The following is a 13,200-nucleotide window of genomic DNA, read 5'->3' on the forward strand; positions in this document are numbered from 1 at the left end:
TCACGGCAGAAATCTTGGGAAACGTGGTCCATGCGAGGCCTGTCCTGGGCCGTCCCCGGGTTGGGGCAGGAGCTGGATGGTGCTGTTCCTAGCCGGGCGCCTTCCCCACCCCTGTGCTCAAGTGGACGTGGTGGTGGGAGCTGGCGCAGAGGCAGCCTCTGTGGCCTGAGCGGAGGTGGCTCGGCCCTCGGTGCTCAGAACACAGTGACCAGAGCTAACCCACCAGCGTCCTGGGGTCGGCGCGGGGACTTTCGGGGCCACCTCGAGTGGCTGTGAGCCCCTTTTTCGTACAAGCAGCCCTTCCCTGTCCTTCACCTTTGGTCCCAGTGCCCTTCCTCCCCACTCTACTGTCTGGCCACTAGACTAAAAATCAGGTTTCAACCACAAAACCTCCTTCTTAAGCATCAGAATAACCTATTTCCATACTCTCCAAGCAGCTGGCAGCCCCTGGAAATGCCTGGGGGGGGGCCCTCCGGGTGGCGGGTGGGCCTGGCCGGGGCGTCCCGCCCGCTGCACCCACAGGCCGGCCTCCCCTGAAGGCTGGGCCCGGGCTCTGGAGCCTCCGGCCCCCGCGGGGTCCCTGCGAGGGCCCGGGCCGAGGCCGGCAGTGCTCGGTCTGTGTCACCGTGGGGGGCACGCGGGAGGTACCTGGACCCCGACGGAGGAGCGCCGGCTCTGGAGGAAGCCCTCCGCCTTGGACACGAGGGTGGCCTTGTCACTGGTCCGCGCCGAGCCGCCCTGGCCCTCGGCGGCATGGCGCTGGGCTGCGGCCGTCTCCAGGGCCAGGCTCATGGCCTTGTTGCTGTCCAGACTGTCCGTGGAGGTGTAGAGGCCGCGGCCGTCCTGGGACCAGGGCACCATCCTCGGGGCGCGGCTGTCCTGGTAGGCGTCCTGCGTGGACTCGGTGCTGCTCTGTGCTGCCACCGAGATCAGAGGCTTGGAGGTGGCGCGGGGGGGTACGGGCGGCGGCGTCTTTTTGTAGTTGGTGTAGGACGCGGCTGGAAGAGAGACAGAGGCCCGTCAGCGGGGCCGGGTCCCCGCCGCCCGCAGGGAATCTGGTCCACGACCCGAGCCCTCCCGTGGCCACTGGGCAGGTCTCTCCCCGACGTCTAGCCTAGGAGAATGAGGCAGAGTGTGGGGAAAATGCTTCAGGCTCAGAGAGGGTCGACAGGGATGTGTGTATAACAGCAAAAAACTATAAAAACACCCCCAAATCCAGCAGAATAAGTAACGTCCGACTCAGCAGGACGCAAGGCAGCCACACCATCGTCTTCACGCGGGTCATGGTAGCAGGTGAAATGCTCATTGTATAACTCTAAGTTCAAAAAGCGGGGCCTGCTCAATTCTATCCAGTCTAAGATGGAATATATTATAAAGAAAACCTGTGAACGAAGAAAGATGAGAAGTACATTCTAACCACGGTCATCATTCAGTGACGGTGTGGCGGACAGTTCTCTGTATATCCTACCAACGCTTCTAATGAACAGGTATTCTTTTAATCATGGAGAAAAACACACAGTATCAGAAAGCTCTTTGCTCCCCTTAAGTACACACTCCCTGGGTGTAAACAATTGGAGCCGACTGAGAAGGGACCTGGGTCTCCACGTCTACCCGGTTCATAACCAGCCACTTCGCCTCCTCTGAGCCCTGCACACATTGGAGTTCTACACACGCCGCTGACAGTAAACTCCCCAAAGAAAATAAGTGCAATTCGACATGAAATGATATTAAATGCCTCTTAGAAGGCACCCAAAATTCATCAGATGTATTTGCTGGGCTCTGGGTGTTACCAATGTTCACAGCAGGAATATATCACATCCGCTCTGAAGGAATGCGTTTTCCACAGGTGCTGGTCGTGTTTCTTTACCTGGAAGGAAGAACTGGCAGAAGTGTTTCCGAGAGGGACCCGGGCACCCTCATCACCATGCAAAGCACTCGCGCCCACGCAGGGTGCAGGCGTCGGGGGCTGTTGGCTTGGGGACCAGACGACGTGCCCAGGAGGGCGGCCTGGGAGGGCCGAGCCTCGTCCGTGAGGACAGACGGAGCAGCTGTTTCCTTCAATGCCTCCAGACACTGTGCCCGGGGACCACCATCCTGCTGCGGTGTGGAAATGCACCATTTCCTCTCCTGTTTGTGGGGACTTCAACCAACATTCCTAACCCTTACCCTCTGCGCCAGTGATTTTTAAATCTGCGTGAATGGATTTTCCCGAGAAATAAAGCCTCAAATGTCATCCCAGATGAACACAGGCAAATAAAACAAAATGAGTTTGTCATGTCAGGATGATCTGAGTTTTAAGGCATAACAACTTCGCATGAAAATTTATGAAACGCACACATTTTCGAAAGGATGAATGGGAAAGAGGCGCTGAAGGGTGGGAAACACAGGGAGGCACACGGTCATTAGAAAAATGGGCTCCGAATATGTTTACACCCGAGAAACCTCTAAAAGCATTCTCTTTAAAGACGCCCATCAAGCTCTAGAGGAAAGCTGTGGAAAGCTGACTTTATTCAGGGCTTTATTGTGGGAGATTCCGGTGTTTAAGAAAAGGCTCCCAACCTCCAGCACTTACCACTAGTTGCTGTTCTAGATAAGCCTGAGCCCGGAGGCTGTGTCGCCAGCCGAAGGAAGCGGCCCTCCCTGACGTGGGGCTGCGAGTGGCTCCTCCTGCTTCCCCCGGACCGTCATCCACACCCCAGGGCCCTTGTGCCTCAGGTCCGCTTCTTAAGGGCACCTTCAGCATCGTCAGCAGACCTTTCCCCTGCGCTGTCCTAGCGGCTAAAACACTTCGGTTTAAGGAGACCTCTGTCCATCTGGTTTCAGTCAATCACAAGGCGTCCACCACCAACCCTGCAGTCCCTCCTGCCCTGGTCCCGCCCTCTGTCCTGTCCTCTAAAGCCTGCAAAGCCTCGGGACCACCAGACCTGCTCAACGCAGCCTTTTAACCTCCCTCACACACCTACCGTCGCAGCCCTGCCAGGCCCCCTCAGAGCACACCCAGGACTGAACGAGCTTGCTGAAAGCCCAGCATCGTTCCCATGGGGCCCAGGTCACTAGGACGCAAGGTCCTAGGAGTCAGGGAGCCCGGCCCCATCACCAGGCTAGGGAACTGCTCCAAGAGAAGAAAACTTCAAAGCAAAGAAAACCTGCCTCTTCAAGAACGTTAATTCGTGAATGTTTTATAAAAACATGTTGTCACAGACATAGAAAATGGACTTGAGACACGGGGAGGGGGAAGGGTAAGCAGGGACAATGTGAGAGAGTGGCATGGACATATATATACTACCAAATGTAAAACAGATAGCTAGTGGGAAGCAGCTGCCTCGCACAGGGAGATCAGCTCGGTGCTTTGTGACCACCTAGAGGGGTGGGATAGGGAGGGTGGGAGGGAGCCGCAAGAGGGAGGAGATATGGAGATATATGTATATGTATAGCTGATTCACTTTGTTATACAGCAGAAACTAACACACCATTGTAAAGCAATTATACTCCGATAAAGATGTTAAAAAAAAAAAACACTGCGTCAACCTGAAGTCTTGCTGTGGATGCTGTGACTCTGGATGCTTGGAATTTGCAGCTTCTTCCCCGTGGGCACCAAAGTCACCGGCTGGAGAGGGTGTGGAGGAAAGGGAACCCTCCTACACTGTTGGTGGGAATGTAAATTGGTGCAGCCACTGTGGAGAACAGTGTGGAGGTTCCTTAAAAACTACAAATAGAGCTACTATATGATCCTGCAATCCCACTGCTGGACATATATCCAGAAAGGACAAAAGCTCTAATTTGAAAAGATACATGCATTCCTATGTTCATAGCAGCATTATTTACAATAGCCAGGACATGGAAACAACCTAAATGTCCATCGACAGATGAATGGATAAAGATGTGGTACATATATACAATGGAATATTACTCAGCCATAAAAAACAATGAAATTTTGTCACCTAGAGATTATCATACTAAATGAAGTAAGCCAAAGACAAATATCATATGATATCACTTATACATGGAATCTAAAATATGATACAATGAACTTATTTACAAAACAAAAACAGAGTCAGACATAGAAAACAAACTCATGGTTAACAAAGGGGAAGGGATAAATTAGGAGTTTGGGATTAGCAGATACACACTACTCTATACAAAATAGATAAACAACAAGGTCCTACTGTATAGCACAGAGAACTATATTCAATATCTTGTAATAAACTATAATGGAAAAGAATATGAAAACGAATATATATATATGTATATATATCTGAATCACTTTGCTGTACATGTGAAACTAACACAACATTGTAAGTTAACTATACTTCCATAAAAAATAAATAAATTTTTAAAAAAGAAGGGGAATTTCCCATATTTCCATTCTGGTTCTTTTAGAGCTACAGTAAATCTTCCTTGCTTCAGACATACAGTGATGTAAGCGTGCGTGTGATCTGGGAGAAGCTGCCTTCTCTCAGCCTTAGTTTGCTCATCTGTAAAAGGGAAGCAGCCACAAAGTCACTTATCTGCTGTAGCGAGGATGATGGGGAACAAAGCTCACGCAGGGGCGGGCGGAGCACGGTCTTGGGAAGGGCGGCCCTTACAGCGGTGGTCACTTAGAGCTGCTCATGGCTCCTCCCCCAGTGGACAGAAAGACAAACACCAACAGCAAACAGCACTCGGCACCACCTCCTTTCTTTGGAGGCTGTTACCAGGTCACCGTAGGGGTGTTTATGAGACACAGTCCCGGGGAAGAACAATCTCTGTGCACCCCGCCTGGAGCACACCCAGGGGCACGGCTACGACTGGGAGAGCGTCTCTGTGGCCATCTGAGCTCTCCATCCTTTAGCCTCATGGAAGCTGCAGAACAACCTTGCCGGTTGATGGCACTTGTTCTTCCATTTCCCAGATGAGAAAACGGAGGTTCCAGTGGCTTTAAACATTTTCCTGAGGGCAGCCAGCGAGTCAGGGGCAGGACGGGACCCAGCGCCACCCCAGCTGCCGACTAGAGAGACTCCTTCCTCCTTTTCCTGACCTTGACCCGGCTCAGCCTGCTTTAATTCCTGGGGTATTTTGGACGGGACCCCTGCATCTAATCCCCCGCCATCCTCTGAGGCAGCTGTCCTCAGGTAGGCAGTGTAGACTTGGGTCCCGGCAGCCTTGATGGCTGGTTTGCACCACTGGCTGTGGAGTTCCAGGGCTGCCACGCTTCCATGAGCTGTTCCAGGGGACGACCACGTGACGTCCCCCCAGAACGTGGGGCTCCCCTGAAGACATGTGGGCCGACGTTTAGCTAAGTGGCCCAGGGAATGTTCTGGCTGAACACGTGAGGATTTCCCACCCCCTGGGATCCAATCACCATCTTCTCGATGGGGGAAGTATGTGCAAGGGTGGGACAGTTTTAAGCCCCTGAATGTATTTATCACTTGTCACTTGATTCCCCTTGAAATGGCTCCAGTGAAAATCCAACACATACATTTATAATGAAATAAATAGGCGCTACCTAATGTTTTGAGAGTAAATTTACACAAGTTAAAAAAACACATTCAGAAAACACACATAAAAACTTCCAGGCACCCAGATATCGGATCCATTAGTACACATTAGTACAGAAGTCAAAATGGGATTTGTAGTTTCAGACGTAAGACAGGCGTTTAACACATGTTTTGAATGTCCCTTTTGCCACCCTCTCAGGCCCTATATGCACATGATGTGATTCCTTGTGTGACTTTGAATGAGGCTGTTTACTGCTGACGATGCAACACTTTTATATTCTTGGTCAACTGGATGCTTTTGAATTTGATAATTTAAAAATTAAGTGTCAGTTGTCAGTCTTGGGTAAATAAAAATTAATGTATACAGACTACTTTAGATAAGTAAAATAACACTGAGACAGAATTTTTGAAAAATAAAGTATATCAATGTATTCATTCATAAGTCCATTCTTCTGACAAATACATGTTGGTACTTACAATCTCATGAAGCAGAATTGTATATTCTTAAACGCCTCCTTAGAATTAGAATTAGAAGCTGGGAAATATAGTAAAGAAAGAATTAAAAATGCTCATTTGAGCATGTTAATTTGCTGCCATGGATTAAAATAAACCATTATAGGTAACATTTTACACATTCAAGAAAAATATTCGATTATTCAGTTGAACAGTTTAGGTAATAATGATTGAGCTAATTGTTAGTTACAGGCTGTATTATCTATCATTTTCTACATGTAGGTCAGAGAAACATTATATATGAATGAAAATTTTAATTTTAACTTAGCAATGTAATTCTGTCAAAGTGTATACAGCTTCAAAAAGCAGATGAATCAACAGAGAGATTTCTAAACATCCCAAGATTTGTTTCAATAAAAGGGATCAAATATAAATTTTAAAGTAAAAAATGAAATGATTACTTAACATCTTTAGGTATCTGAAGGCCTGACTACTCTATTTTTATTTTTTAATTGAGTCCAGGCAGGAACATTCTTTTGGTTTTAAAAGCCTGTCATCGATTTCTTTCACCATGTGTCTAATACTGTGAAAATCCCTGGAGATTTTCAAGTGGCTTCCTGATTCTAGGGAGAGAGATTAAAATGCACTTGTGTTTTAATCCATTTCCTGAGTTAGTCTGGATTCTGTTTATGTCTTGGGGATCAGATGAGTTGGTGAGACTCACCCTGAAAATAATGGGGGTGACAGAAAGCAGCGGCTCTGTGACGTGCCTTCTCTCCTGAGTCTACTGATACCAATATGAGACTTTGTGCCTCCAAGAAAAGGTTAATTACACTATTTAAGATGGAAGGAGCCATGCATATAATACATTTTAGGGAGATTTCTATGAAAATTGTACTAAACTAATAGTAGTGATACTTAAAGGACATGTTACTCTTCCCTGTTAGAGCTGAATGAGAACCATGGCAGAGGCATGTGAAAACCGTACTTTCCCAGATATACGTGGTACATATACATGGGATTGAGTTAATCTCATTGGGACACTTTCTGAAAAAAGGGCTCAAAGCCCTGGTCAGAAGGGTGTGAGCTGGGCAGATGGGGAGAGGCTGCAGCTGCTGACCCTGCTGGCCAAGCAATCTGTGCCCAGAACCTCGTAGATTTATCCTGATTGTGTGAGAAGGGCCACATTCTAGACGGCTTTGTCCAATAGCATAGCCCTGAGCCAAATTTAAATGACCTAAACTTCTAAAATATCTGAACACCTCAACTACACTTAAACATCAGTTCCTCTGCATTTGAGCTGCATTTCAACTGCTCAATAGTCACGAACAGCCAATGGGGACAGTACTGGACAGAGGCCAGAGAACATTCTCATTGCTGGACGGTGCTGGTCTAGAGGTTTTCTCCAGGCAAAGTCGAATCAGTATGAGCACCCCCCATCTGTTCAACAGATGACATAAAGCAGAGGACATCGATCATAAGGACTTCCCTTTAGGTCTTCAAAGTGTTGGGTTAGCAAATCTACTGAAGGAGAATTTGGAGAAACACATTTTATTGGAGGTAAAGTAACTTGAATGGGATGAAATACACTGCTGCTCAGTCTATACTTCCACATGGCTCTGCGTAATCTCAAATGTGAATACATCGTTACTTTAAATGCGTGCCTAGTTATCCCTCCACACCTGGAATTCTGGACACCATTTCTGAATTCAGTCCTTACAAGTCATTTGCAAGCCAAAAAGGAAATTTAAAAATTAGCATTCTGTCATATAAATACGTAATCAAGATAAAATAATTTTTGAAAGTCAGGCATCGCCGTTCTACTTGAATGTAACAGCGACACTTAAATTCACTGCACTCTTCATTAGAACTTCAAAGATAACAGCATAAAAGGAATTACAGTCATCAAGCCCATGAATGTCTAATGAGAGTCTGGATATTGGAGAAACCAAACCAAAGGCAAAGGTTCGACATAAAAGATTAAAGCTATTTTGACACTTTAATTAATGTTAGTCTCAAAACGTAAGTGTAAATCAAACAGGACACAGAAGTCTTATCCCACTGGCGTGCACACAGTGGTTTCCCTAAAGTTACAAAAACTTGCGTGGGTTCCCCAAGTTCTGGGGCAACATTGATGGGCTGGTAGCACAGACATCTACCTCGGATGTGTTAATTAGCAAGAAATTATAGTCTAACCAGCATCTAACATCTTGCAGACTGTAAAATGAAGTGATGACAGCTGTTTCATGGTTTGAGACACTTCCTGTTTGCATTTTAAATATTTAAAACTCACTTTGCACAAGAAGAACTTGGATTTTCTGAAGAAAAACTGAGAATGAGCCAACTTTTAAGGATGTGAAGAATCAGATAAGTTTCTAAGTACAGAATTCTGAGTGTTCAAGGGCCCAGGCAGTAAACAAAATGATAACACAACAGGGAATTGATTATAATGACGGCAAGTGCTGAGCTTATAGAGATCAGATAACAAGACAAAACAATGAAAACATACGGGCAGCAGAGGGTGTTTCTCCCCCCACCCCCCGCCCAAATCAAGTGTCCAGTGTGACACAACTGTGTCCCACGTCTTTTGAGAATGGGAGGCTTTAAACTTAGATGAAAAACATTTTTGAAAAGAATGATTTGTTTCAGTGGAAAAGCTGACAGACCAATCACAGGGACACAACTGGGTGACTTGGGTCAATCTGTTCGTGGAGAATTTGCAGATCAAGTAGTGGATGGCACTGTCCTGTCCTCACAAGCAATATGTGGGCTGCTCTTTGTTTCACTTGGGACGTTTAATCGTGAATAAAGTCTACATTAAAATTGTGCCAGAATTGTATTTTTACCATCAAGATGTGGGAAGGGGTAATTCTTGGGTGGGGTTTTGTTTGATGGCGAAACCACCGATTTTCATGTCTGCTCATGGCAAATAAGGAGTATGTAGCTGTGACCCACTGGAGTTAAAGTATCCAGAGTTACTACACTACTGTCTCTTTACTCAAGGGAAAGCAAATGACCTTCCAATGAAAAAATAAATAAAATGATAAAGCTGATGCTACTTGCAAGGGTAAAATCAACCCATAACTTCTGAGCTATTTACACCTATTGATACTCAGCGTCTAATGAATACATCCTAAATATTGTCTACTTCTCCCAGAAAGTTCCATAAGAAGGTTGGAAGACCCCCAGACCTCTAATACGGACAACATAGTCACAATCTCAAGGTGACTGTAGTAGAAACAGATACACAGTCATGGATCCTGACACACAGGACAAGCGTCAGAGGCATCTTCTGTGTGTGCCGTGTTGAGATCAAGCAGTCAGCTGTGCCAATAAATCAGAGCTCCTGGCCGGGGGCTTCCCGGTGACCTTTCTGAGCCTGCTTGAATCAGTGACCACTAACAGTTTGAGCACGAACAGGTCGTGTGGCCAGGATGCTGGTGGCCACTAGGGGCATGGGATGGGGTGTAGTGACTCTGCCTGGACGCAATGAGACCCTGGCCCTATTCTGGCACTGCCGTCAGCGGCCATGGGGCTCCAGGCCCCACTCCACCTTCTGCAAAGGGATGGATCCTACTCTCTAACAAAGCTCGCCGACCCAGCACAAGGACAAATACGGTGCAAACACAACGTGTCTGTAAACTCCTGCTTCGTCCTGGCCATGGAACTGTATCTGCTCTGAATTTCCCATTAATAATGGGACCCTGAAAACCAGGGGCCTCTAACAGCAGGAAGGGCTCACTGCAGCCTCCAATCTCCAGGAAATCATGTCCCTCCCTGGCCTGCAGGAGAGGGTGCATTGAGAGAATAGGTTGGCACGGAGACAACAGTGAGTCATCCCCAAGCCCGGCCTTGAGATAAAACAGGGAGGAGATGAGACATGGACCAAAGTGGCCATTTACTCTGCTTTTCAGAAACTGCTGGCAACGTGTCGGTCTGCCAGCTGCCTGCCATTCCTGGGCTCCACCTCCCATGATATTCTTTATTAAAAAGAAAACCTGACCCTGACACCTGGAGCTAGAAAACAGATGACGCAGAGTCTGTAATGAAGCACAAAGAGGCCCTAAATGAGTCCCCACAAAGGACTGGTTTGCTGATCCATGCGTCCCTGGATGTCTGCTGGTGACTGCAGTGTGCTGTCAACGTCACATAAAAAGTTTTACTCTCAGCTCTAAACTCATAACGTCAATCACAGAGTGAAAACCACCTGCACTGGGAACAGTGCTACCACCTGAGGGCAGCTCAGAGAGAAAAACATCCTTTACTAATTAACCTGTTTGTTCATTGTTTTCATTAAAAACTCAGCAAGTATTTCTTCAATGTTTAGCACATTCCAGGCCCTGGGGACCCAACGGTGAGGAAATCCCTGCTTTCCTGTTCTTTTGTCCCGGGAGAGGAGACGCTGAGCCAGACGCATCATTAAAACACAAAGGATGCTCTAGCTGACAGACTCCAAGTGCAACTTCATGACATGTTTGTGAAAAGTACCACGATGTGTATCAAACCCAATTGACTTTTCTGCCTAAACCTGGGGTCTAGTTTAATATTCAGTTAGCACCAGGTTCATGGAATTATTTTCTTAAAGGAGAGAGAGAGAGAAACACAGCATCTCTAAATTCCACACCTGCATGTTAATGAATGTATAACTAGAAAAAAAGCCAACTTAACTGAAGGGAAAAGAGGAATCATTCAAATGGGGCTTCAGAAAAGGAACTCCCTGATCTCCAGCCACAGGCAGGGCCTCTAAGTGCCTGGAGTGTGGGCGGGGCTTGCCGTGGGCGTCCACACCTGCAGGACAGTGGGCGGGGCTTGCCGTGGGCATCCACACCTGCAGGACAGCATCCATCTTTCTTCTCCCTAACCTTTCATATTTGGTTCTGATGAGCACAAATGCAGACTGAGACTAGAAACAGAAGCTTTTCTGCAGCCTGGCAGGTGCCCAGTCAATCAGGCATTTTCCCGCGTTACTTAACTCTCACCCACCTGCCCTGGGTGCTTCTGCGGATTCGCGCAGTGAACAAAGACATCAGGGCTGCGTGTGAGGTGGCTGGTGGCCGAGCACCGCAGGCAGGAGCCGAAGGGCCACGCAGACCATCCTCGGGAGGGATGGAGGTCCAGTGACCCACAGCTGCCTCTGTGGCCTCCACCCTCTGGGCACCCTGGGGCTTTGGGTCTCCCTGACGATGGAGCTGACGCCTGACTGAGGACCAGGGCAGCTGAGGTCACTGATCAAGAGCTGAGCTGAGCTGAGCTGGAAGCCGCTCTCGGCTTGACGCTGAGGATCCTGGACTCCCAGGGGACTTTCCCGCTGCTGTGACAGGTCTCGCTCATTTCTGCCAGCCTCAGGGCTGCCCACTGAACACACAGCACATGGAACCTAGCGGGTTCCCCGTTTCAGCCACGCAGGACACCTGTCAATCCTATTAGCTTCAGCACTTGGACCTTGGGGTGTAGGTTTGAGAGAGTGAATGGGTTTCTTTGTTAGCGCTACTCCCCAGATACTTTCCGTGTGATGCCAGAATTATGCTGAGTGGGGAATTTCTTGGCAGAAATGGGTATGGAGACCTAGATTTGGAGCAATAGTAAGGGAGCCTGTATCTGTCCTTTCCCCAGTATCTCTGCTTCAGAGACTCTGTCCCCACGCTCCTGTCATCTACATACAAGGGATGCAGATGTAGACTCTGAGCATCCTTTGAGAGGCACACAGAACCTGCCTCTTCAATAATCCCAAGTGCCAAAATAACTCATTTCCTTTTGGCACCGTCTGCCACCTAGTACAAGCCTTTTAGAAAATTCCCTCACAGTGACAACTAAGCCTCAGTCTTCAGGAAAGAGTGTGTGGGAGGAGATTTCTCTGTCCCACAGTTAAGATCTAAGATCTAAGTTCATGCCGTAAATATTCGGAAGAGAAGAGAACTTTGAGCATTTCATGAATCATAGACCACTTTGTAATAACTCACCATTAATAAGTAGAAGGGATCAAATGTTAACTACCAAGTATTAGCAGAGAAAATTTGAGCATGGTGATTATCTATTTGCAGATGTGTCCAGAGCTTCTAAATCTATTTCAAATTCTGTTTCCCTTCATTTCATGAAGCATCTCTTTAGTATTTTAGAGACATTAGACACAAAATAAAAATCTGTGGATTTGATTCTGTTGATTGTGTGACTGATCAAAATGGCAGTGCAGGAAAGACCTGCTATAAACCCATAAACCGATAAAGAAAACACCAATTGTCCATTAGAGAAAGCGATCACAGCACACACAGACAATTTAAAGAACTGGAAAGGTGGCCTTGCCCCATATTTGCCGTATGGGTTTTTCTCCAGGAATTCAGCGGACCTACACCTGTTCATGCCAGAAACAAGCACTGTTCCTTAGCTGGCGAACCTTTTCCTTCTTATTTCTTATACTCATGGTAACACCGGATACGATCAATCAGTTCATTCTTCCTTATCCCTCTCCTTCTTGGTTTCCAAAAAGTAATAAATGGATAAACAGAAGTATAAATGTTCTTTATGATAAATCCACTGGGAATTTCAAAGCTCTCCCATTATTTGTGTTTAAAAAGCACAGCATGGCTCTGCCTCTTAGTGGCTATGTTAGGATGAAATAAATCCAATGTAATTAATTATTTTATAAAGGAATGTTTTACACATATGAATATGTGTTTCCTATGGTCTATAGAACTATTTCCTTACTATGTTTCACTGCCACCTATCTGTCATTTGAAAGGATCCAGGCAGATATAACCCAAATCCCTAAAACCATAAACCAAGCCCACTATGTATATGTGTGTAGCACTCCACTTTTTTTGGCTTCTGAAAAGGGGTTGAAAGATTAATCTCAATTCAATCTCTTCCTCCAAACTTGGGAATGTTAAAATGGCCTAAACAAATTCCGTTTTGGCCTAATACCTCTACTGAAAATGAATGATAACCAGCCAGCACTAACTATAAGGTAGAGATTTGAATAGCTCCAGTATCTTTGTAAAGGCAAAAGGAAGTTAGTGATGGAATTTTTTCCTCACTTAAAAAATATTTTGAGCTATGTGTATTTGGCTTTTGGACATCCTCAATGTTAGAGAAAGGCAGTTCCCTCAAATTCAGTTTATATGCCTGAATAATTCTTACCTTTTCAGGGAATCAAAATCAAAATTGGAAGGATCACCTGAAATGATTTTGCAATTAGTGGGCCACTAAGGACCTCTTTTCAGAAGTGCTCAGATGTCATCTGAGGAGTAATTAACAGGCATGGGTTGCTGCCATT

At 46.6% G+C, this 13,200-nt stretch overlaps 1 protein-coding gene across 1 annotated transcript in view; it reads right to left on the reverse strand.

Annotated features, from left to right (window-relative positions):
* The window catches only part of DLGAP2 (DLG associated protein 2), a 95,678-nt gene that overhangs the window by 26,201 nt on the left and 56,277 nt on the right, over positions 1-13,200 (reverse strand). Inside the window, exon 5 of the mRNA XM_061177581.1 lies at positions 649-998. Coding sequence (XP_061033564.1) covers positions 649-998 — 350 coding nt within the window. The remainder of the gene's footprint in view (positions 1-648; positions 999-13,200) is intronic.

This window comes from Eubalaena glacialis, chromosome 20 (assembly GCF_028564815.1).
Source record: "Eubalaena glacialis isolate mEubGla1 chromosome 20, mEubGla1.1.hap2.+ XY, whole genome shotgun sequence".
Classification (NCBI taxonomy): Eukaryota; Metazoa; Chordata; class Mammalia; order Artiodactyla; family Balaenidae; genus Eubalaena; species Eubalaena glacialis.